At 35.1% G+C, this 26,552-nt stretch overlaps 1 protein-coding gene across 3 annotated transcripts in view; it reads left to right on the top strand.

Moving 5' to 3' along the window:
* LOC150097405 (uncharacterized) overlaps positions 1-26,552 on the top strand; it is a 181,073-nt gene that overhangs the window by 914 nt on the left and 153,607 nt on the right. For 2 of the 3 annotated variants that reach the window (XM_090406759.1, XM_090406760.1), the window contains exons 1-2: positions 14,821-14,981; positions 23,940-24,033. In XM_090406759.1, the coding sequence (XP_090262885.1) occupies positions 14,944-14,981; positions 23,940-24,033 (132 nt within the window). In that variant the 5' untranslated portion in view covers positions 14,821-14,943. Of the gene's footprint in view, positions 1-14,820; positions 14,982-23,939; positions 24,034-26,552 lie in introns of those variants that run through there. The other variant, XM_090406761.1, reaches the window with a different exon arrangement.

Below are 26,552 nucleotides of genomic sequence, written 5' to 3'. Positions count from 1 at the left end.
AACTTCTCGAACTTCAGTCCACACTTCTCAACATGTTTCAGTTGTCTTTTTTTCAAACTCTTGATCTAAAGGCTTTTATTTCTTATTTAGGGACCTACAAAAAATGCATGGTTTTTCTCACATACTTTTTTACTAGTCCGGTTTTATGCGAAGCTAAGATAATAGTTTATTTCTTTTTCTTTCTTTCTTTTTTTTTTTTTTTTTTCTGGCTAACTAAGCTTTTAAGTTGAGTGTAATTTGGAATCTGACACCAGGCTGACAGTTTGTGACCATTGCTTCTGTACCCAATGTGACTACTAGCTTCACTGTCTTATTTGCTAAAGTACTCTGGTATACTACTACTACTACTACTACTACTACTACTACTACTACTACTACTACTACTACTAATAATAATAATAATAATAATAATAATAATAATAATAATAATAATAAACTTTTATAACCAGATTGATGACCTCGGAATATACATGACTTTCAGGCCTCTACAAAGTATTCAGCACATACTTTCAACCACAATATTTTTGTTCGCTTCCTTCAATAAAACAGAATAAGCAGTGGAATGATTGCATATAAGCTGCTATTGTGAAGGAGAACTCCTTTAGACTTCTGCCTCGATCGATATTTCTCATGAAAGCAATTCACTTATGTAAAGATGAAATTTTGTGAAAAATGAATACAGTTTTGAATAAGTATGGGAATACTATAAATAAGGAAAAATAAATTATTGTATGCCTATGGTGTCAGGATCAAATAACAACCAAGTGAATATTAATTATATCATTTTATGTGAATTTTCTTCATGCAAGCTGTTTTTCATTAAAAAGTTTTTACACTGTGCAATATTAAGGAATATAATAATAATAATAATAATAATAATAATAATAATAATAATAATAAGGTCATTTCGTTTATATTTAACGTCGGACTGATTTTTGTAATACTTCAACTACGTCTACTGCTACAGACCGGCTCATTGCATGCTTGTGAACGAAAGCATGATACACTTGTAACTTAAATATTAGCTCACTGGCCTAAGTTCAGTCACTATTCAGGTAGCCTAAATAAGCCAAAACAAAACGCTGTACTATACATGTAATAAAACCATTACAGTAATATCACGTTTACTTCATTAAAAATAATATCTGCATTTTAAATGTTGCCACAATTTTATTTAAATAATTGTAATCTGTCTGCAGTAAATATAAATAACTTAATTTATAAGGAATCTCTTACTCAGAGTAGAAGTTGAATTGCATTGCCCAGTGTGAGACCATAGTCCCACTTATTGGAGGCCTGAAACAGTTTCCGGACTATGCAAAAAATAAATAAAAATATAAAATATACATAAAAATAAATTTTAAAAACCATTAGAAACCACTAGAAAAAACCTTAGTCCACTACAATATGGATGTGCTGGTTTAAAAAAAAACTTTCGCTGATGGGAGTCACATTAAAAACATTAAAAAAAAAAGCGTTTTCAGTTTTGAAAACCCAACATTTTGCCACAGAAACTTGAGTGGTCTTATAGACGAACTATCATTATTAGAAGATCGCTGGGTTTAAAAAAAAAAAAAAAAAAGAAGTATTTTACATACATCAGAAGTAGAGATCCGTAACTAATTGTGTCTCCAGTTCAGGAAAAACTGTTTTCTTGGCCTAGATACTTTCAAGATGCAATGTGCTGTAAATCTAATAAACTACCTGAGCAGACTTCTGCAGGCGTACTTTTGTTCTTACTATTAAGCTTAGACAGGAAAGGACTGTTCATCTAGGGAGCAATGGCCTAAATAATCAGCCAACATAGATATCTGAATAACCCTGTCTTGTTGCCTGCAGTTAATACTGCCCGAAGGTGCGACCGTGTGATTCCTCTTCCCCTTCTCTCTCTCTGTCTCACTCGCGTATGTGTAACACGTACGTGATATCGAAACTTTCAGGGAAAAAAAAAAAAAAAAACTATGACTATATCTATGAAATAATCTTTTTTGATGATAACTAGTGAAGGACAGTGAAGTTTGTAACAATAAGATCTGGATTCGTTTCATTTCATTTATATTTATTTACTCCAGAACTTTCTATACTATTCAAGTGATCTTTTCCTTCTTACAATGATTTGCGCTAATTATAGAAAAAGGACAGACTGATAAGGTATTTCCTTTATAGCGAAATGATGTCATTGGTGAGTTATATATCTGATCGTTCGTCACAGTCTACTATTTTCGTGTGCCCTAGAAACTTCTTTGTAGTTCTATTGAAACGCTAACAGGAACTACTGACCATAGCGGTCTACATAAATTTTGTTTTCACTGTTTACGCGAAGTCGTAAAGCTCCTATCATAGCTTAGTTATTATGGCGTCATCAACAAAGAGCTAAATGCAAAGAAATTTATTAAAAAGCTTGTGTTTATTAATGATAAAGCTTGCTGATAAGGACCGAGGCTAATATTGGCCAAGAAAAAAACGTCTTGTTTGAAGAGTACAAAGAAAGGTGTATCACTGAATAAGACTTGCTAAGAAGTATGTGGGTGGGGCAATGAAATAGACGTTGGTATTAAATGATCAAGTTCGAAATTATTTAAAATAAGAGGAATGTTCTCTTCACCTACATAAGGTTAAGTTTTGGAACCATTACTGTTCTTAACTTTCATTAACGATTTTGACGTTATTGCTCGAAGTGTGTTATATATTACCCTAAAATTGGCAACAACAGGTAATAGCGATAATTTTTGAATTTCTGTAATGTTGTGCCAAATGGAAAATTAATGGAAGAGGAATACACATCATGTATTCCTACCTTATGCTAATACCACTGAAATATATATATATATATATATACTGAATGATATATTTATATATCATTCAGTCTTATGTCACAAGTATCCTTAAAACAGCATATATCATTCTGTATGATCACAGTAGTCTTATGAACAGCGTAGCTAATAATAATAATAATAAGAAGAAGAAGAAGAAGAAGAACTAACAGTCGTCTTACAAAATTTTCAAAGAGAAACTGAAACAAAGAATGCTTCATTTAAATCCTCAGAAATGCTGCTTTTAAAAAACATACGTTTATAGTTCTGAAGAGTAATAATAAGCCAAGCTAATCAAGGTTATTATTCTTCACTACGATAATATTGTTTAGAATTAAGCGGTACTAAGTATATGAGGAGAAAGAGGACGAAAGATATCAAAAAATAAGATTGTTTAAATCCATCCCAAGGAAAGGAAAGATTGATATTGTTTTTGAGGAAACTCATTCGACAGGAAAAAAAAAAAAAAAAAAAAAAAAAAACCTTTTGTGGAGTGCGGACCATTTCAAAGCAATATAATTAAAAATATTCAGTTTTCAATTTAGCTAGTAGGTATTGCCATTTCAGTAGAATTTTTAAGTTTATATTTATCTAAAATATTACTTTAAAATTATCAGTTATTATTCTTCATAACTTGGCTACGCTATTTTCAAAAATTTCACCCTTTTTACAACTGCTAACAAGTCCTACAAGACCATCAAAAGTAAAATACTTGTAATTTATGCTTTAAAATAGAAAATTTGTGAAATATATTATATTTATGAGAAAAATTATTTTAAAATCTAAACCCCATTCACGAAATATTGAAAATCCATAATACAGAGCCAATAACTGTGCTCTAGAATTACTTAGACCATTAATTACAGATATCTGAAGTATTATAATTTTTAGCTCATTAGGAAAGTAATAGAAAATGTAGTTCATGTAATTATATGCACTCATTTGTGACAATGCTTTGCACAGCTGGATTTACAAACAAGCATCTCAAAAGTAGTACACGCACAACCTGGCCTACTTTCTAACCGGTAAAGTTTTTCATTATTTTTTAGCACCCAAGATATCACATAGTAAAAAAAAAAAAAAAGAAAAAAAAAAGTATTGTACTCCCATCTAGCGAGTAGTGAGAGAAACGATTTATATTACATTTTCGAAAACTAGATTTTTATCTTTCATTCAACTCAGATATTGAAATTAGTTTTTGTAAACTCAAATAATTGTATTTGTACTATAAATCATACAAATGTGGTATCATTTATTTTGAAAGGAGTTCACCTTTTTGTTGAACTTTCCATTAGGAAGTTATTGCTGTTAACAGTACTGCAATTAGATATATGCGCCTGGAAGAAAAAAAATGCTGATTATGCTCCTCATTTGAATGAGGAGCTTAATTAGTATGAGCATGAGGAAACTGTACTTTTCTACTCAGAACAAAATACTATGAACCTCCTTTCCAACTGAAGAATGACTCTTAATTTTTAAATTTTATTTAGAAATAGTTTCTTTAAAACCAATAGATGGCGCGATATGTTGGTGATGGTGGATTATGTAGTGCAGCGATGGCGAACCTTTTTACCTAGGTGTGTCAAACATCTTTTTTTAAAAATATTGACGTTGTTGATGTACCACTTGCATACATGCATTATAAATTTAACTACACAATCATAGATGGTGACTTATACATATCGTATTCGGCTATTTATTTAATAGGACATTGATATAAAATCTATGAATTCATATTATACAATTAATTTAATAAAGTGAAATTACAAACTTACATTACATTTAATGACTTTTCTGTTGCTGAGTACTGGAAGAAAGTTGCTTTGTAGAAGGGCTATATAGTGTGTACATTTTAATGCTACACAGGCAGCACTCATATCATTGCTCAATCTATTTCTCCCTTTCGATTTGATATTATTTCAGGCAGAAAATAGAGTTTCACAAGAGTATGTAGAAGAGAAAATTATTAGAAGAGCTTTAGCTCTAACTACAAAATAAAATAGAAATAGGCTAACTATAAAATATAATTCTTTCAATGAACCGAAACCTACCTTCGCCTTAACTGAGAGCGATCTTACACGATTTATCGCAGTTTTTTTCATCAGAATACCAATATTTCTTAACATCCAAGGTGTGTCAACTGAAAACCTCAAGTGTGTCAGTGCTGACAGGCGTGTCATAGGTTCGCTATCACTGGTGTAGTGTAACAGGATAATTTCTTAACTGTATAACTCGAAACTATTAGGTTCCGTGAAAATATATTAGATGTACTGTAGTTCGTTTCTTAAAAAATAAAATAAAATAAAATAAAAAAATAAAAAATGTGAATGGGGAAAATACTAATTTTTATTAAATTGGCTTATTTGTCTAGAGCAAAAAGGCGTTAGCTTATTATTATTATTGTTTACAATAATGTGTGTCATGTTTTCTTGCCAGTTTTTATTACAATTCATTGTCACGATTCCTTTCCCATAATTTTTTTTTCATAAACATTTTCATAACGGTTCCGCGAAAAAAAAAAAAAACTGTGTAGGGTTCTGTGGTCTCGAAAATTTTAAGAAATACTGTCTTAGCGAGCTGCTGATGGCATAGTGTGTACAGATGATTTGTACTATAGAAGGTGAGCGTGTGATACAGAGTGTACTTCGATACTAAGTCCAGTCTTTGGACTCTATGGAGATGTCAGGTAGTAGTGTTGGTGGTGTACGTTTGCATCCATAGTGCTAGGTCTCCCGAAGAAAGCTGTTCTTAGTTCGATTCTAGTCTCTGACTAGAGGAAATTTTCTAACTCTGTTTCGACCGATTCCCGAGTTAGTCGATCTCTGGCACGGATAAGCGATTTTCCCCTCCCAGAAACTCTATTTCAGACAAGAAATATCTTGTGTTAGGGTGAGTTACCACGAAATGCCGACACTTGTCTTCCTCCCTTCACGGGATGTTGTTTATAATTAATTTTATAATTAGTGTTTGAAAACTGGTTGGTTTAGCTAAAACACAATGATTTAAAATAATGATTACAGAGTTTACCTTGTTCACAAATGTCAGAGCAGAAAATTTGGAAAGCACGAGAACTTGTATATCGTCCACTGACACACGTATAAAAAAAAAAAAAGGAATGGTACATCAAAGCTCATATACCAGGTGATCCAAAAAAAAAAGTCACAGAAAAAGTAAAAATTCAATAATTCGAAAGTATAGACAGTAGCACGATGCAGTTTTGACAGAAATGCACAGAAAGACATGGGATTTTTTTTAATAATGAAAAATTTTATTTCCAGAATAGTTACATTTGTCACCGACAGGTGGCACTGTGGCGGTCCCGAAGCTGCTGCTACCTGTCACTATTTAAACCGTGAGGTACGTAAATTACAGATGTAGTGAATATTGAAGTTAGGCTTTCAGCATTTAACGTTTATTACTGAAATTAAACGTTCTGAAGTTTAACAGGTGAGGCATGTTATCGTTACGAGATAAAGCAGTTTTAGTTAAGCTGTATTATCAAAACTTCGAATGTGCAAGTGTGGCTTTGCGCACCTATCGTTCGATGCAGGGTATTAGAAGTGGAAAGGGACCGATGTCTTGTTCTTCACTGATAGCTATGATGAAAAGGTTTGAGGACACTGGCAGTTTGGAAGCACGTGCAAGAAGTGGGAGACCCAAAAAAACCATTGCAGTTGTGCACGAGGTCGAACACGAGACCGACACACAATCGGCAGCTTCCGCACATGGGGAATGCAGTGTGCGTGAAATTTCAAGACGAACTGGCATTTCGTTCGAGACTCTGTGGCGATCACTCAGGATCATCCTCAAGAGGTATCCTTACAAAATCCAACACGTACATGTACTGAAACCAACCGATTTAGAGAGACGTTATGAATTTGCAAATTGGGCTTTTCAACAGATGGAAAACAATGCGGACTGGCTGTCAAATGTCCTGTGGACTGATGAGGCGCACTTTTTGCTTAATGGAAGTGTAAATGCGCACAACTGCCGCATCTGGGCGAGAGAGTACCCACACGCGATTTTGGAAACCCCTGTGCATCAGCCAAAGGTGACAGCATGGTGTGGGTTCACTGCATCATTAATTATAGGCTCCTTTTTCTTTGAGGAAGTCCACAGCGGTACATTTCGAACTGTTTCTGTCACAGGCAAGCGTTATGCAGCGCTTTTAAGAGACAGCATCATTCCCTCATTGCAAGAGAGGCAAGCGCTCCATAGTGTAACATTCATGCAGGATGGAGCACCTCTGCACATCACAGGTCCTGTCCAGCACCTGCTGTGATCGACATTTGGCAATGACCGTGTCCTCAGTCGCTCTTTCCCGCACGAATGGCCACCAAGATCTCCAGATCTTACACCTTGTGTCTTTTGGTTTTGGGTCAACTCGAAGTCACAGGTGTAGAGAGGTCGGCCGACGTCATTGGCCATGTTGAAAAAAGCTATTTGCCATCATGTGACAGGAATTACAGCTGAAACCCTTCTTTGATGCTGTGCAGGGTGTCGTGCCACGTCTGACGTCCATTCTCACGAATGAAGGCAGTCACATTAAACATTTGTAATCCTAGCTGCGTTGCGAACTGTGCTGCGCCACTGCACAAACTACTGATACAGCTGAAGCGCCACCTGTCGGTGGCAAATGTAACTATTCTGGTAATAAACTTTTTCGTTATTAAAAAAAATCCCATGTCTTTCTGTGCATTTCTGTGAAAACCGCATCATTCTACTGTCTATACTTTTCGAATTATTAAATTTTTACTTTTTCTGTTACTTTTGGATCACCCAGTATATAATATATGTAAGAAGATGTTTAATGGGCCTGTTTTTTTTTGTTGTTGTTTTGTTTTGTTTTTTGAGTTTGGATGTCAAATGTTTATAGATTCAACGGAGATTCTGATTTGTACTTTAGGCAGCCCACAGTGTGGGTTGCGTAACGTCTGCAGATAAGAAAATAATAACTACTTTTGAGATGTGGTGTTAGAGAAAGCTGTTGTGGATATCGTATACTGAAAGTTCGTACACAAATGAATCGTACACAAATGAATAGGTGTTAGAAAAGATCAGTAGAACTTTAAGGCTCCTTAAGGAGCCTTAAAGGAGTCTTAAGGAATTGACAGAAGAAAGTTAAAATATTTTGGACACATTGAAATGATGGAAGGAGGACTCCTCAGAACAGTAATAGAAGGTAAAGTTTCTGGAAAAAGAGAAAGGGGTAGACCATCAACGAGATGGATGGATGGATGGATGGATGGATGGATGGTGTGTGTGTGTGTGTGTGTGTGTGTGTGTGTGTGTGTGTGTGTGTGTGTGTGTGTGTGTGTGTGTGTGTGTGTGTGTGTGTGTGTGTGTGTGTGTGTGTGTGTGTGTGTGTGTGTGTGTGTGTGTGTGTGTGTGTGTGTGTGTGTGTGGAGTGATTGATCTTCAGAGAGTTGAAGCTTCCAGAAAAGCATACTACAATTTTTCTGGAGCATTGTAGTAGTATGCTTGGCGAGTATGCTAGGATTGCATGGCGAGGCCTGGTGTGGCACATCACCGAGCATCAGCGTGACTATACGGCATCTGTGGATGAATGAATAAATGGACAATTAAGCCAAAATATAGACAGTTTAATATAACATCATCTGGAGCATTATATTTTAGTTTTACTGTAGGGTTCTTCACTGCTGGTATATATGTTGACACGGGATAACAGTTTTTATTTATTTATTTATTATTATAGTCATGTATATTTAGGAAGAGCCTCCATAGATCAGTCAGCATAGACGAAGTCCCTTGGTTGGAAAGACCTGGATTCGATTCCCGTCAGTGACGCGAGGAACCTGCATCTGGTTTCTTTCGACTAAAGGTGAGTTAGTCGAAAAAATCCTTACGTAGGTAATGGTTTTTTCCATCGGAAGCTCGGGTTTTTTCGTCCCCCAGAACAGGCAAATCGACCCTGTGAACACACATGGCTACAATCATAAGACACTCCTGGAACAAGGAGTAACCATCCTATTCCGTAGGATTTTCAGTTCCAAATGCCTACACGGTAAAAAGTGTGAGTCTACAAGTGACTTAGGATAGGATATTTAGGATTACAGTGGCATCTATTTTGTCTGCGTTCGCAATTACCATGTTTCGGTTTAATTTTAGATATTTCAGTGACGTTTATTGCTTCTTTAGAGATATTGCTTTTTTGAAGATTGCATTTTTAAGAAAGGAATATTCATCACCTAGTAATGCGTACTTTATTTTGTGGTAATATTTTGAAAGTGAATTCGATGTTTGCCGTGATCTGAACGCAAAGTTTTCTTTTTTTTTTCTTGAACAATTGCAAAATCGAAGGATGACTTCAATTAAGCCTTTACTTAAAATTATACCAAAATATAATTATGAAGGTAGACACAGTGATCCTAAATGCAGAGGACCATAAACATTAATTAAAAGAATTGTTACTGCTATCAACATATGTAGATATATGGTGATTACACATCTGCCTGTGTGTATGCCTCTGATAGACCGAAAACAAGAGGGTGCCATTTTTGGCTACTTTCTTCAGCAGGCACCCTGAATGATTTCATTCAGGGTGCCTGCTTCGGACAGATTGAAATCACTATGATTTCAGTCTGTCGGAAGCATACATATAGGTTCCTTTCTCTTCTTCTCCCTACTACGTATTAGGCCTACTGGCCTGTTACAGAGCTGACTTCAGCTCTTCAAAAGTCTTACCCATCCCGAGGATAAGGTGACTAGCTTATGCCTCCCGATATACCCTATGGTTGTATCCCGTGCGTTCACGGAGCTGGTTTGCCTGCTTGCGGGAGGAAAAACTCCAGAAAAACTGGGGAGAAAAAAACCTTGCTGTCCACCTTCAAGACCGGCTAACTTGGCTATGTCTAAGAAAGATCATTGAGCTCCTCATGTCGGCGACAGGAATCGAACCCAGGACACTCCTTTCCCAAGCATATGGTTTCGAAGCGCATAGCCACTAGGCTAAGCGCTCGGACGTATGAATATAATTAGATAAGTAAATGCCAGTTCACATTTCCATCCTGAACGGAAACGTCGAATTTTCAAAACTCTAAGGTAGAGGGAATTTCATCCTCTGGACCATCACTACTTCTGGAACGCATGCTTTTCTTACATTAACGAATAAACTGGATATTACAGAAAAACGCCTCTAAACTTCTTAAAAGAGGAACAAACTTCTATCATTGACCACACGCTATATCTCTACTAGTCTGGGCTCGGTTCTGAAGTAAAATGGAATTAGAACAACTAAAGCTGTAAACGAAGTTTCCACTTTATGAGACAGATTAAGGACAGTACGGACCCGCCCTTCTACTCAGCATATTTGTAATATCTCCTATCAATGTGTATCCCAGTATTTCGGACAGACGGAATGGATTTTTTTTTTCTGTTCAGGAAAAACAACAACAACAACAACAAAATATTCAGTATAGGCAACCAAAAAGTTGGTTAGCGCAATATAGCATAGATGAAGACTATTCCATTTGGCAGGAAAAAAAGCTAAGCTACTACAGAGATCCCAGTTCATATCACAGACTTTCCTGGAAATAGCTCAAATATTTCAGATTGTATTTACTGCAATAGAACTGATGGTGTAATCCTGCATAAATTTTGGCTCTCCACTGTGTCTTCACGTCAACATTAATCACAAACGATTACCACGAACAGGCTACTGTCATCCTCTGTGTTCATGTAATCGTCCTTTTAATCGAAATTATTCCGTTCTCAGTCTTCACTGAGTATTTATTAGCAGTGTTCTTTGATAATGCTAGATTGATTGGGGAAACTTCAGCTTATAAATAATTGATTTAGTTAATAAATTATTTATTTTCATTACAGTTTCACATATTCTCTTATCCAAATACTTCAACTTGAAACCTTTTACTTTACTTTAAACTTTCAAAGTCACCTCTAATGCTTCGATGAGGAGAAGTTAAAATTACTTTAACAACCTGCCCTATGGTGCCGATACAAACCTATTGCAACGAGCCATTAACTACGTGACAGCGACATCTTTATGCCTCACTCTTTCTTTGAGGTCTTATAAATAAATGATAACCCTGAATCAGCTATCTTTGATGGCTAAGGGAGGGGAACTAGCTACTGACCAGTTTCTAAAACGTTAGGGAAAGAAAGTGTTCCACCTATTCTCTTTGGTCAGCAAAACAGGGTGATAATGGATTTTTTTATGTCAACGATTAATTAATATATCTAATATATACTTGTCTTCAAAAGTGAGCCCAAAAATCTACAATTTGTTTATAATATAAAACACTTAAATGATTTATGTAAAAAATATTAAGTGCTATGAATGAAAGTGTTTTCAGCATCACAATTTCTAGTCTTATAGAAATGTTATATCTATAGTGCCTTTACTACCCTTCTTTAGCAATCAAACGCGATATTTTCAAACCACTTCACAGCTCCAATAAACAAGGCAGCCATTTTAATAAATCATGGCAACGAAAATCATTTTCTACGTGAAACGCATTCTTAAAATCTACAGAGGGGGGCTACTGAGAAGTTCTGATAAACACCTAGAATAATAATGATGTTAAAACAACTGATATGCCCCACAAGAAAGAACATATCTTAAAACTCTTTAACCCCATTGTTTCACCAGATTGTAATAATTTGTCCTTTCTCTTTTAAGTTATATAAGAAGACATAGCCGAGGTTTTTAAAGAAATTCGAAGACACAGAGGTGCGGACCGTCATCCAGTTTTTTGTGCTGCAAGAAAAATCATCCGCAACTGAGATTCACCAAACTCTGTATGAGACTCTAGGAGACTGTGCCCCAGCATATCCAGTAGTTGCCAGATGGGTGATCAAGTTTAAAATTGGGCATCCTGAGCAACAGATGCCACAGACCAGAAAATCCTTCCACAGCGATCACACCTGAAAACATCGATGCAGTGTATGCCATGATCCTTGATGATAAAAGAATATCAGCCAGAAACATTGCAAAGACTCTGGGGATATCCAGCAGGGAATGAGTTGGGTCATTATCCACCAATATCTGAACATACAGTTCTCAGCGAAGTGGGTTCCCACATGTTTGAACACTGACCAAAAGAGAGAACGTGTCATCTCAAGGGATTTTGGGTCATTTCGAGAAATCAGATGCAAATATTTTGGCTCATTTGTCACTTTGATAAAACATGGCTCCTTCACTATGACCCAGAGACCAAACAACAGTTAATGGAGTGGGGGCTAAGATTCTGCATGGCCAAAGAAATTCCAAACCCAAAACTCAGCAAGGAAGGTTCTTGCTATTGTCTTTTGGGATATGGATGGTGTAATCCTTACCAAGTACCTCAAAACAGGTGAAACTGTTACAGCCGCAGTTTATTCAACAGCTCTGAAGGAAGTGAAGGAGGACCTGAAGGAAACTGAGCAGAGGCATGTTGCTTTTGCAGAACAATACTCCTGTGCACACTTCAAATGAAACCCAACGGACAATACACAACTTGAGCTTTCAATGTCTGCCTCACCCACCTTATTTGCCAGACCTGGCTCTGTCTGACTATTTATTATTCCCAAATTAAAGAAACACTTGAAGGGAACAAAATTTACCACAGATGATGAAGTCATATCTGCTGCTGAGGACTGGTTTGTGTAACAAGGGAACAACTTTTTCTTAAAGGATTGCGAATGATGCAGCAGTATTGTAACAAGTGTATAACACTTCTTGGGGCATATGTAGAATAATATCTAAGTTACATGGTTCTACCTCAATTCCTTCATGGTGATTATCACAACTTTTGAGTGCACCCTATTATCATTTGCTTACCCCAATGTGATTCAACTGTAGTATTTATTTCCAAAACAAAGACTCTATCCCTTTGACCACTTAGGTCAGTATTTCATGCACAGTCTCATATTTGACCACTATGATTGATCGTAAAGTTAAGATATAAAGCATAGGCTGCTGTAGTTGGACAAATTTCAAGCAGAGGGCCTAGAACACTTTCTGTTCAATTTAATGTGCAATATAAGCACTCTAGGTGTTCATGAAATATGTTCTACTTAATGACTGTTGTAATTATATTTCGATATGATTACATGTACTGCATAGAGAAACTTATTCTATGCTTTTTTAGCTTCTGAGTGTAGGCTTTACCTCCTGAAATCTCAGGTTTTAACCCCGCAACTCAAGAAAATCGAACGCAGAATTTGCACTATGCCAGTGAATAATATATAATGTTAGTAGTGACCATGAAATGGCGGCAGACAACTCTCTTCTCGAATACAAATGAAATCAGTGACTGCCTTGGTATAGCTATCAGCGATGGTTAAGTATAGCTGGTTGACGATCTTCAAAAAGTTAGGGCTAAATGTTCTCACATACTCCTTTGCGGAATACAAGGTATTAGTGGCTTTATTTTATTTATTACATATTCCTTTTTCATCTAACTTTTTACAGAACTTTTTTCCAGTTCATAAAAGATCCTTCGTAATTGTCATTTATACATCCATATGCAATTATGACTTTCTCTCTCTCTCTCTCTCTCTCTGTCAAAAAATATCCATTGAATAGAAGATATAACATCAGACCATTATCATTATTTGTTTGCTGTAATTAAATGTCCTCATATCTAGGTTCACCATATCTACCGTTTTGAACGGGACAGTACCGTTTTTTTTTTTTTTTCATATTTCCCAGCCGTCGAGTCATTTTAATAAAATGTCAATTTTGTCCCGTTTTTAATAAAAACTATAAATATACTTTAATATTGGTCGATCATAAATTATTATTCATAACCTATCATCGTATATATCGATATCATGGATACCAGAAATTTGTATAACCATGGAATCGCGTTATTCGATACTAAATATCGATATCTGTAGTGATTTATTCAGAGAAAATAAACAATGCATGTTGGTAACACTTGCGCGTCTCAGACGCGGCGTCTATTATGCTGTAGCGTTAGTTTTTGTTTGCCTGAATGCTAACCGATGACTTTGTTATTCAATGCCAGTGGTTTAAATTTCATATATTTTAAAATTTTAAGTCTTATTTTTTAAAGCGTTTAGTCTATCCTTGCAATGTCAAAGAGGCGAAACTGCAGTTTTAATGACAATCTCCAGAAAGAATTCAAATTTCTTTAAGTGGACAAGCTGTGTAGTGATGGAACAAAAGTACAGATTTTCTCTGAAATGAGCGAAAAACGCCTAGACTTTCAAGACTTTTGTAATATTGTAGAGTTTATTCTTTGTCTTCTAGGAAATACAGCACCTGTTGAGAGAATATTTTCTGTTATGAACAGTATGTTGCCAAAGGAGAAATCTAGATTAAGTTATTTAAAATAAAGAGCCAAGAGGCTTCACCTAGATTAAGCGTTGAGACAATGAGGGCTATGTTAGTTGGAAGACAAAATTGGGTCATGGAGTGTGAGAAGTTTCATGATAAGGTGTTGGAAAACCGAAATTTGCTGCGTAAGATCACTTCATCTGAGAAATATTCATGAATTGTGATGAAATACAATTCCCCTCTATGTCTACCTAAATTTTTGTATGGGTTCTGTCACTGAAGAATAATGGTAAACTCAGTATGTTTATGTAATAAAACTTTTTTTATCGTCTTACTTTTTCATGAATACAGAATATTACATAACCCCGTCCCGTTTTTGTCTCAAGGAAATATGGTCAGTCTACTCATATCAGAACTAAGCAGGACTGCATTCGCTCTAAAGATTACTTCTAAGTTGTGGTCTTGTACACAAAGTTACGGTTTTGTAAGAAAAATAAATTAAAAAATAATAATTGTATTTTCTTATGTAATTTTGCCATTAAAATGTCAAATAGGATATCTAATCGATTAATATTCGTACAGTAATGCCATTCACATTTTTTTAAGTTGGATTCACAGCGAAATAAAGCATACTTCCCATGGATGGGGGCGCGTTACTTCAAGTAATGTTTAGTGTAGAACGATTTGTAATAAGCGATTGTACACTTTTATTTATTTATATTTATTAAAGAAGCATTTGTACTGTCAGTACATTTTACACAACAACATACATTTATCATAGTCTAAATACAATAATTATATTATAATTAAAAAAAATAACAAACCTTATGTAAATCAGAAATCTGAAGTTAGAGATGATGGAAAAACATGTGGACAGTTGCAGCATCAAATAAGAAGTTTAAAGGGTAAATACCTACATACAATAGTATAATTGAAATGCTCTTTTTAAATAACTTTGTGCATGTGTGTGTTTATGCATTCTGTGCTATATAGTCTCATCATTAGAAAGTTGCATAAGAATAATATATGCAAGGACGTGATGTGATATTCGCAGCGTAATGCGGTTAAAACATCCTAAGTTCCTATCATGCTCTCCTCCTGCATTGAAACGCACCACATCGGTATAATTTTAAATTTGTATTATATATCGGTTATGTTTGTTTTTATAATCATATTTAAACGTACATAATTGCTCTTAAAACTTTCCGAAACGTTTTTAACCTTTACGAGAGAAATAATTTACTTAATAGAGAATATATAAAATTAAATGATGAACAAGAATTCTTATATTCAATACACTTTTTTTTTTTTTTTTTTTTTTAAACCAGAGAAAAATGTCTTTCCGGTAGGAAAGACATATAACTATTAGAAGCTGTAGAGATGATTAATAAATATATTATTAATAGCACAAGTGCTTTTTTTGCTAAATTTTTATCTAAAATTATTTTTAAAAATGCCAATGCTATTAAGTAAAACATGAATGACAGTGGCTGCTCATTCATAAGGGCTGCATTGAATGCAGCTCCAGTTTTGAGTATACTAGCGAGTAGGTAGTACTGGTTAGTATACTCAATGCTGGAGCTGCATTCAATGCAGCCCTTATAGATGAGCCGCACTGATGAATGGAAAACCTTTACTGTTCTTCTGTGTGCAAGTTAATGGCATATTGTTCATATGATTCATTATATATTTTGTTGGCATTAGAATTTTTGTTTGGTTTCTTCCATGCTCATCATAATGCTGCATGTGAATACAGCATAAGTAGGTACTGCTAAGATTGGCAGCAGAAAAATAAATAATTTAAGATATGCAGATGATACAACCTTCATAGCAGAAACCGAGGAAGATCTAGATCCTTTCCTTTAGTGTTACATGGTGATTTCATGTTTAGACAAATTATGGACTCTACAACTGTGTTATAAATAACTCAGTGGTGTAGCTAGAGCTTTCGCTGCCTGGGGCAATCCCTGAGTTTGCCACCTCTCTCATTACACACCAAAAATACTACAAATAGTCAAAACGATGTATAGGGAAATAAATTAAAACACTATGTTTATTTTTGAAGTAAAACTTTAATTTCAACATTCTAAAATGTTATTTTTCTTGCTTTTCTGTTAGCAAAATCGTCGATGACATTGGCAAAGTCTGTTTCATAAGAATTTAGGTAATTCTTAATGTGTTTTATTTAGAAAAGCTCCTCTCACAACTAGCAACACTTACAACAATTGTGAGGAAAATTCACAGTAGTATTACAATATTTTGAAATCAGTTCTCAAGACTGTATTTTAGAATTAACTGCAAAAGTTCAAAATGGTTCAAAGTGCCACCCCTCCCTAGCTACGCCTCTGAAATAACTATTTTAATTTCTCGACATTTCAACCTTCATATTAAGGTTACCATCTGGATTATACACACATATATACAGAGACAAGCTGAATTACATTTATACAGTATGCTAAAGAGACAATGATTTGATCAATGGTTATTCTATTGGCATGACCTCTAGTGAAAAATAAAAAAATTAATTTAAAGGAAATACATCAAAACTATATTTTATTTAAGATAACATGAGAGAAACATTCTTTCATATAGATAGTTTTATTACAATAACAGTGATGTCCTAATTTAACATGACAATTGTTATATTAGATTTAATATCCTGGATTACGTATGGTTCTATTTATAGTTAACTCGTAGGGAGAAAGGTTAAGTAGGTAAAATATGTGCTTTCCATATTCTTGTGATTTTTAGACCATTATTATTGTTAAGATTAGGGTGGTTGATAAGAATCTCACAGGCTTCTTAAATTTACATTCATACCTTGTTTTGGTGTGATGTAAACAATAGGTGCTTTCCAGTCAATTCTGTGTCAAGTGTTCAGAGCAGGATCAGAAAGAAATAACTTCATCATAGTTATTATATTTAATGTGCCTTTATGCTTCTTTTGTTTGGTAGGAATTGTGCATCCTGTTTTCCCTATATAGGGTAGATTACAGGTGCAATAAATACGGTGTACTCCAGGGTGGGCCAGCAGAGGGAGTGGGTCTTTAGATGATTTGAGTAAGCTCTTTAATTTTACAGGAGTTTATAATACAGGGAGATAAAATAGAAATCATTGAAAGTTATGATTTACTGGGGTCCAAAATCAGAAATGATGGTAAATATGAAGATGAAATTAAAAGAAAGATAGTCATGGGGAAAAAAAAGAATGGAGAAGATCTGGGGCAGTTGATTCTATTGGTTGAGAGAAAGTAACAAAGCCAGGTCTTCCGGCAGTTTAAATGAATTTATAATAGAGGGAGATAAAATAGAAATCGCTGAAAGTTATGATTTACTGGGATCCAGAATCAGAAACGTCTGCACGGTTAACCTAGTGGCTGTGTGCTTTACAACCATATGCCTGGAGGAGGAGCGTCCTAGGTTCAATTCCTGTCAGTGATGTGAGGAGCTCAAGGATCTTCCTTAACCATAGCCAAGTTAGCCAGTCTTGTGTGTGGGCAGTAGGGTTTTTTCATCCCGCAAGCAGGCAAACTGGCCTCGTGAACACACACACAGACTACAGTCAGGAATACCTCCAATAGGGATGCAGCAGAGGAGTGGCATGCTGGCTGCATTATTTCGCCACGACTCCTCATGAGGAGGAGACCCAACCTGTCTGAACCAGATGGAAGGGAGAGATAGAATCAGAAATGATGGTAAATATGAAATTAAAAGAAGGATAGTCATGGGGAAAAAAGCAATGTTAAACCTGACAAAAATTATGAAAGATAGAGGTGCGAGTAATGCCACAAAAGTTAGAATTGTCAAAAGCAACGGTATTTCCAGTAGTGATGTATGGATGTGAAAGCTGGATTATTAAGAAGATAGACAGGAGAATTGATTCATTTAAATTATGGGTGTGGAGGAGACTATTAAGAATCCCATGGACTGCAAGAATGACCAATAAGAAAGCGTTAGAGAATAAAAAGACAGAAGTGATGATTGCTAAACGGAAGTTGATCTACTTTGAACATATTATGCAAACTGATGAATCATTGAAACAGGCAGTTATGTTGGGGAAGATTGAGGGAATGAGAAGAAGAGGAAGACCACCAAAGAGTTGGATGGACAACATAAAAGAACTTGCCAACTACGGAAAGAAAGGACAAGAGGCCAAGTGGGATGGAGAGCCTTTGTTCACAGGATCATCAAGAGTCGAAAATGACTGGATGGCACATAACAACAGGTATTGGTAAGATTGGTTTTGGAATGTTAGATAATGCAAATTGAGTTTGTTTAAATGTTAAACAGACTTGGCCAACACCAGACTAATTGAACACACCTAGCTAACTTAACCTAATCTAATATAACCCAGCCAAGTAATTCAGCTCAAGGTAACTCAAGAATAACATTAAACTAATGCACAACAAATAAAACTGGCTTTATAACTTAAATTCTTGGAACTAATATTAGCTTTTATATATTAAAAGCAATGTTAAACCTGACAAAAATTATGAAAGATAGAGGTGCGAGTAATGCCACAAAAGTTAGAATTGTCAAAAGCAACGGTATTTCCAGTAGTGATGTATGGATGTGAAAGCTGGATTATTAAGAAGATAGACAGGAGAATTGATTCATTGATTGGAGGAGCCGAGTCCAGAATGAGGCAGGTGACCAGTGGTGTGCCTCAGGGCTCTGTGCTTGGGCCAATGTTGTTTAATTTGTATATAAATGATATAGGAAACGGCTTAAAGGGAGATATTCAGTTGTTTGCTGATGATGCAAAGTTGTGTAGTGCAATAAAAAATCAAGCTGATGTTGAAAGTTTGCAGGAGGATTTAAATAAGCTGGTAAAATGGGCAAAAGAAAATGGATGTCAGTTCAATGTGGAAAAGTGTAAAGTCTTGCATTTTGGGATTAAAAGATTACCAGCTGTGTACTACATCGATGGAAAGGTACTCCAAGAGATTGATGAGGCTAGGGACTTAGGGGTATTGGTAGATAAGGAGATGAAGTTCAGAGGACACATTGCTAAGGTGTCCAAGATTGCACATAGGATTACTTGGTTGTTGAGGAACACACTGACATCCAGAGATAAAGAGGTTATTATTCCCCTTTATAAAGCATTGATACTTCCACATTTGGATTACTGTGCTCAGGTCTGGTCACCTGGATTCCTTGGAGATGAGGAGGCTGTGGAGAGGGTTCAGAGAAGAGTGACCAAGTTGGTGAGTGATATAAAAAATGCTCCCTACATTGATAGATTGAGAGCTTGTGGATTGCAGAGATTGGTTGATAGGCGAAGAAGAGGGGATATGATAGAAACATTCAAATTACTAAAAGGTTTTTATAGGATTGATGCAGGGGAAATGTTTCAGCTGTGTGATAGTGATGGAAGAACAAGAGGTCATCTCTGGAAATTAAAGAAGAGTGTGGTTAACAAAGGTGTCAGAACAAGGTTTTTTGCCTGGAGGGTGGTGAATGAGTGGAATTCATTGCCTGACTTTGTTGTGAGCTCTTCATCTGTAAATGAATTCAAGAAGAGATATGACAGATATTGTTTTGCTAGTTTGGGTCTCCCGCGATGAGTCTACTGACTCCATGGAGATACCCGTAATAATAATAATAATAATAATAATAATATCAGTTGGCATTTATTGATGCCGTTGGGTATGAAAACTAGCTAACTCACTGAAGGCGAGTTAACTGTTTTCATACAAGGTAAGTTACTTCCCCCCCACACACACACACCCAAAGGGAAAAACTCAGGTTTTTCGACTGAATTTAGTTATTAAAGCACTTACTAATATATTATCAAAAAAAACTCACTGTTACAAAAAGCAGCACTTTACCAACCTGTATCTTTGAAGTGACAAAGATCTTTAAACCATTCTAGTCCAGGAAGAAAAAGTAGTGATTATTGACATTTTATATTCAATTATCTCGCTTACTCACCATTAAATCTTCTGTCATTCCATTCTCTAAACTTGAGCTTCTGATTTCACACTGAGGATAAAACACCCTAATGAACTACTCACTGAACACCTCAAGTATGTCTTCTTCAACAGTCACCTATCTCCCACTTTCATCCATTAACAGCATCTTACCATAATCATATTTCTTTTTATTCGCCAATTGAAAAAAAAAAAAACTCTCAAGGGTTTTTCTTGGCTTGATTTGTTAATTTCTGCTCATTGTCACTTATTCCTTTTGTTGTCCTTACCAACTGAGTCACTCTCCTGGCCTGCTTTTTATACTCTTCATGCAAACGATTATTACCGTTGTTCATCTTGTGCTGCCTTTAAAGTGCCTTCTTCTTCTTTCTTTTCATCCATTTTGTACCTACCTTTTTCAGCCTTGTATTTCTTTGGCACTTCCCAAGCAGCGTTTATTTGTTTACTGCTCAACTCCTCATTGCATGCTATATCTGCAAGCTGTCTTCTAAGCTTGACATAATCACCAGCCTTATAGTTCTATATATATATATCCTTTTCTCACTGGTCTTCTTGTTGCTAGCCATGTGATCACTTCATGATGACTCTCACCAACTGAAGAGAAGTGCAGAACCTCACAAAGTACATCCTCTGATGAGATGATCATATCTAAACCTCTTGAAACGTGTGTCCTCCTTTACATACTGCCTGAGATAGTTGTCTTTCAAGAAAATTATTTTCCTTATTCCCAAATGGTATCTCTTCATTCCAATCTATACTGCTGTAGTTAAAATCACCTGTAATAATCACCCTTCCTTTGTTCCATAACCCAAGTTTTTTATACATTTCTTCCTCACCACCCTCCACTTTCACTGGCCTATAGCAACATCCAAATAAATACATCTTCCTGCCAACTTCCACCTCACACCACACCGTCTCATAATCATTGTCAGTATTTCCCTCTTTCATGTCTACCATACATGGACATAATTCCCTTGTTATTTATCAGCAGCACTTTCCCTCCCCTTTTTGTCCTTTCCATCCTCACAAAAAACACTGTGCCCTTCCATTTCTATTCTCATTGGAATATCATCTTCATTTAACCATTTTTCACTTATTCCAACAATTTTGGGGCGAATAACTCATTCATTGAAACCATTTCATCATCCTTATTTCTGATACTTCTTGCATTTCTAAATAAACACAGTAGTTCACTTTTAAGTTTATAACCAGCCCTACCCAATCCACTTGTTGGTTGTGATTTTTCCACCCGCTCTTGCCCAATCATCTTTATTGCTGCTTACCATATATCTGCTCAGTCTCAACTTTCCCACTTGCATCCTGATCTATTCCAGTTATATGCTGATCATCTCTATACATATATTCACTACTACTCCCAACATCCACTCTCCATACTACTTGGCAAATACTACTGTACTGTCCCGCATTGCAAAGCACTTCAGTTTCTTCCATACCGCTCTCCTGATCTTTCACTTCACCTCTTACTTCTGATCTCTTGCTTGCATCACACACTTCACTTCCATCTAGCAACAGTTTCTCTGGTTTACTCATTCCAAAGCCATTCAAATGGAATCTGTCATGCCTGTATAATTTCCTCAGATACATGCTATACATACACAAACTACACTCCTTTCCCAGCATGCCATTCATGATTCTGGCTCTGTTTCAACTCATTGTCATAACTACATTTACCACATATAACTGTAGTGTTTTTGAAAAGTTTTTTCCAGGGAACCTTGTTGTATGCCTTTTCTAGATCTACATAACTTAAGTATCAGTCCTTGTAATATTCCCATGATTTCTTAAATATTTGCCATAAGGTGAAAATCTGATCTGGCCTGAATCTAGTTCATCTCTCAGTTTCTCTTCCACAATTTTTCTCATCATCTTTTCAAAGTTGCTTGAATAAATCTTACATGGAAGTAAGATATTAGAGAAATTCCTTTACAATTATCCCACTCAGCTGTATTCCCTGTTTTATAAATGGGTACTCTGAGAGCTCTACTCCAATCATCTGGAATTTGATCTTCTGACCAGGGCCCCCCTGAATTATTCAGTGTAATCACTGAAAAACTTTTATACCTCCATATTTGATTGTTTATGGTCAGATATCATTTACTCCAGCTGCCTTTCTACCTCAAGTATTGGTATGCACTCCTGTTTGCATTCCTCTTGAAAATTTTCTACTATGGTTCTGTCACTGCTTGTTTTGTTTCAAAGTAATTACTCCATATTTCCTCCATTTCTAAGCTTTTTCAATAACCTCCCAAGCTATCTTCTGATATTGTTTTCTATATTCTTACCAAAGTCTTCCCATGACTTTTGTTTCACACATAGCTTAGCTCTGGCATTTTTGTATGTATTCTTTTAGGGCATCTGCTGACTTATTTGCTAGGAACTTTCACTGTACTTTCTTCTTTTCATGAGTGCTTCTGTAACTTCTTATGTATGCCATGACATTCTTAATTTTCTATCCTTGCAGATAACTTCACCATATTCCTCCCTAACTGAATCAGTCAATGTTGTCTTCAGAGTTTGTCACTAATATTCCAAGGTTTGGTTCTGATTTTGAACTGTTTTCATCCTTTCTTCAATAATTTTTATATAGTTTAGTCTATAGTTTAACTGTAAAAGCTGCTCAACTTTAATTCTTTTTCAAAAAAAAATTATGTACTGTTCTTTTCATTGTGACATCCTTGGAGGTGTCACGAATAATAATAATATGTTGGAAAATGATGTTAGTAATGACTAGTGCATGTCCTGAGTAGAAATCCCACAGACATTTACCATTATTATTAGTCTTGCCCTTTTCTCCAAATTTCCCCAAAATATGTCCATATGCCTGTTGAGATTGATCTCCTACTCTGCTGCTTAGATCTCCAAAATGTACTTTTTTCATTTTTCTTTATGTTAGCTGCCTGCTCTAGTGACTCGAAAAATTCCTCCTCTTCTTCCTTAGGAGAACCTTGTATGGGACCATAGGCACAAACTTTACTCGAAACTGCTTTCCAATCTAGAAATTTATCTTCATGTTTGGTGTTGAATGCAATTCCTTCCTTTCCTTGATCATTATTACTCTAATATAACATCTTATATTTATTATTTAGTTCTCACCTGTTTTTGTTCTTCTTTGGTTCAGTGATGTCAGTTATGTCCATGTGGTATTTTTCCAATTTTTCTGGAAAACTACCATGTAAAGGCTTAAGGGTCTCCTACCAGCCAAATAACTGGTAGGAGACATCCACATTGCCTTTAAAGAATGGGGAAATGACTGGGGGCATCTGACCTAATGTCCAATCCTCACCTTCACAGAGGGTGGACTAGCAATTTGGGACTTAGTCCACCAAATTTAAAGGTTAAAAGATCCTAACATGTAAACTGTTATGTAATAGGATTAGCAATTTTGAAATCAAAGCATTACATTGGAATTATAAAAAACCTAAAACCCTGCTCATTTACATGTTTCAGAATAGTTCATAAAAAAAAAAGGGGGAAAAAAGACTATAATGGCACTAAGATAGATGCTAGTTACAGTAATGTTAGTTCAAACTAGATGTAACTAAAAATTTGAATCCCATGAACACAGCCATTTGTAAAATTTTTTTCAGATGAACAAATGTTTGTTAGATCTATGGTGAAGAGGTTTTCGACATATTTTGCTCATTATTATTTTCAGGAATATATTATAGATATCATCTGTGTACTTGACTTGATCTTGTGATTAATATATTTAATCCCTAAAATTTAAATGTTAATCTAGGGATTACTATCCTTAATAATTTTAATTAATAAAACTTTATCAATTGTTAATGAACTTATTGCAATTAGACATTTAAAAAAAATTGAAATAATGAAAACGCTTATGAAATTTAATTTTCCAGTTTCATATTTTTTCTTTCTTTTCTCAAAATTTTTATACTTATTCTGTAGACCTCTTGGATCATACAATAGCTTGACAGACCAACATCTTGCTCATTATTTTAGCAGCCCCACTATCAGATCTCATCTCCTGAAAGTGGGATTGGTATGTATAGTATATTATTGTTATTTGTGTGAAATATTAAACAAGGTTAAGTAGTTAATTACTTAATATATTTCTCATTGGACAGAAAGCTAGAAATATACATGATATAGAATGTGTATAATTGACAATGTATATCTTTTAAACAATTTCGTCCTGCATATCGTAAGTGAACGGAATAAGAATTAACCAATCTATTTCATAGAATTTCAGTTCTGAACACCTACACAATGAAGTGTGGGTCTATGCATGAGCATAAATCAGGATAGAACATCATAAGTGAGTGTTTTTCATGGACTTACTGTTTGTAAGTCATATTAACCACCCAAATGGTCATGATTATATTTATGTCAGTTAAAATATCAATGCAAAGTATCTATTAAAATTGTCAGATCACTGATATTCCGTTGAAACAGCATGGATAACAAGTCTCAGATGGTTGATATATTTCATCAACATGGATGTTTGGATGCACTTTTTAATGTAGCAGAGGTTAGCAATGTTATCTTGTCTGCCTTAAAAAGTCAATGTAAGAATATACGAGGGTGGTCTGAAAGTTCTCGGCCTAGCAATGAAAAAACGATTTCTAATTTCAAAATTATTTATATTTTTCAACATAAATCTCCCTTAAGACTAATACATTTATTCCAGTGATGCTCCAGCATCATTATCCCATCCCTGTAGTGGTCCTCAGTAAGATCTGCAAAATACCCCTCTACAGCTGCAATTACCTCTTGATTCCAAGAAAAACACTGACCAGCAGACCAAGGAAGATTTTTGGTTTTGGGAAGAGATAGAAGTCAGAGGGAGCCAAATCAGGGGAATAGGGTGGATGTTCCAGCAATTCATTGTTTATATTTATGTATCTCATTCCTACTTTGAGCCTGCTATTGATAATGCAGAAAAATATCTTGTAGTCAGTATTAGATAGAGGAATAGTTCTCCAGCTGCTAAGGTATGATCCCTATTAAGCTTTGGAATGAAGATGGCATGGCTCACTACAAATTCACTTGGTATGTGTCCTGATGAGAGAAAATAATTAAACAGTATATCTAGAATGGGAAGAATAAAATCTCAGGCCTTGTGGTAAAGTTCTCTCTCTAGACCATCAGGTCCTTGGAATTTTCTTGTCTGGCATTCTTTATAGACTGTGGTAACTACAGATGATATAATGGGTCTGTCAAGCCCATCTTGGATATGAATAGGAAAGCCATTAATATTCCAAGAGTTATAATTTTCTACAGTACTATTGTCTTCAAACAGATTTTTATAGTGTTTTTGAAAGGAGTCAAGTATGTCTTGAGTGGTGCCTTCACCATCATATATTTATTTATATACGATGCAGATTTGAGTGATAGTCCTTTCTTTGCGGAATTTAGTGAATTGTCTGTTGAAGAATGAAGCTGAAGGGCTATCTGCTGAGTGCTGCTGTATTCTTATTTTAAAATTTCTTTCTTCTACTTGTTCGTGCCTTTTCACTTCTATCTCTATGTTCAGAGCTGGCACTAGGGTCTTTGATGCCCGCATGCAGTTTTTATCTAAGCGCCCCCATAACGATCCGGGAGCGTGTGGTTCTTTTACGATAATAAAAATTTAAATTATTTGAAATTTCTTAAATAAATTTTGACAGAACAGCCACATGTTGGTTCGCTAAATGTAACGAACCGGGAGTGTTGACTAGGCAGGATAATCGTTAAAAACCCGTATATTCAAAAAATTCTCAAAAGTTAAAGCAAATTTTGATAAAGCCACTTCACTTTAATCATTGAATATAATGATACAGGGATTATAGCCTTCTCACTGACCTGAATCGCTAACAAAATTAAAATGAATTTTAATTAAAGTTAAAATTTATTTGAACTAAAGTTTAAAATATTCTTGCATTTTACAAGTTACTAAATTCTTAGTAACTTGTAATAATTTTTATAAGTGGAACTATCTTTTAGGAAATTAAAAGAAACTCCAGATAGATGAGAAAATAATAAAAGAATTCAGAAATAATTAGAACATTTAATATAAGTATTCAAAAAATAATATTTTTACAGAATAACAGAAAATAAATTAAATTACATAAATATACTTGAAATTTTCTTAAATTAAAATTTTAGAGCTTTTGATTTCATATTCATAAAATTAGAAATAATAGGACTTAACGTCTAATTCCGCATATATATCATTTTCAACAGCTAATTCCGCATATATATCATTTTCCACATATGTATCATTTTAACGCACTAACCAACCCTTTTTGTGACATACTTGTTCTTAAGTAGGTTTTAATTAATTTCAACTTGGAAAAGGAACGTTCACCACTCACTAAACTAACAGATAAGGTTAATAGTATTCTTAAAGCAATTGAAAAGTTAGGGAAAGATAAATTATTGGACACAATAAAATTAAGAATATCAAAATGGTTTTGAATATTTAAATTATCCTTCCGAAAAATATCCCGAAAGCACATAACTCGTCATATAGTTCTATTGCATTTACGTCTTTATTGTCGCCGTCCTTCAAGAGAATCT

The sequence above is a fragment of the Typopeltis vanoorti genome, chromosome 17, assembly GCF_054136105.1.
Source record: "Typopeltis vanoorti isolate ZY-2024b chromosome 17, IOZ_Tvanoo_1.0, whole genome shotgun sequence".
In the NCBI taxonomy this organism is placed as follows: Eukaryota; Metazoa; Arthropoda; class Arachnida; order Uropygi; family Thelyphonidae; genus Typopeltis; species Typopeltis vanoorti.
Note: the sequence above shows the minus strand (reverse complement) of the source record. Positions and strands in the feature narration are given on the sequence as shown.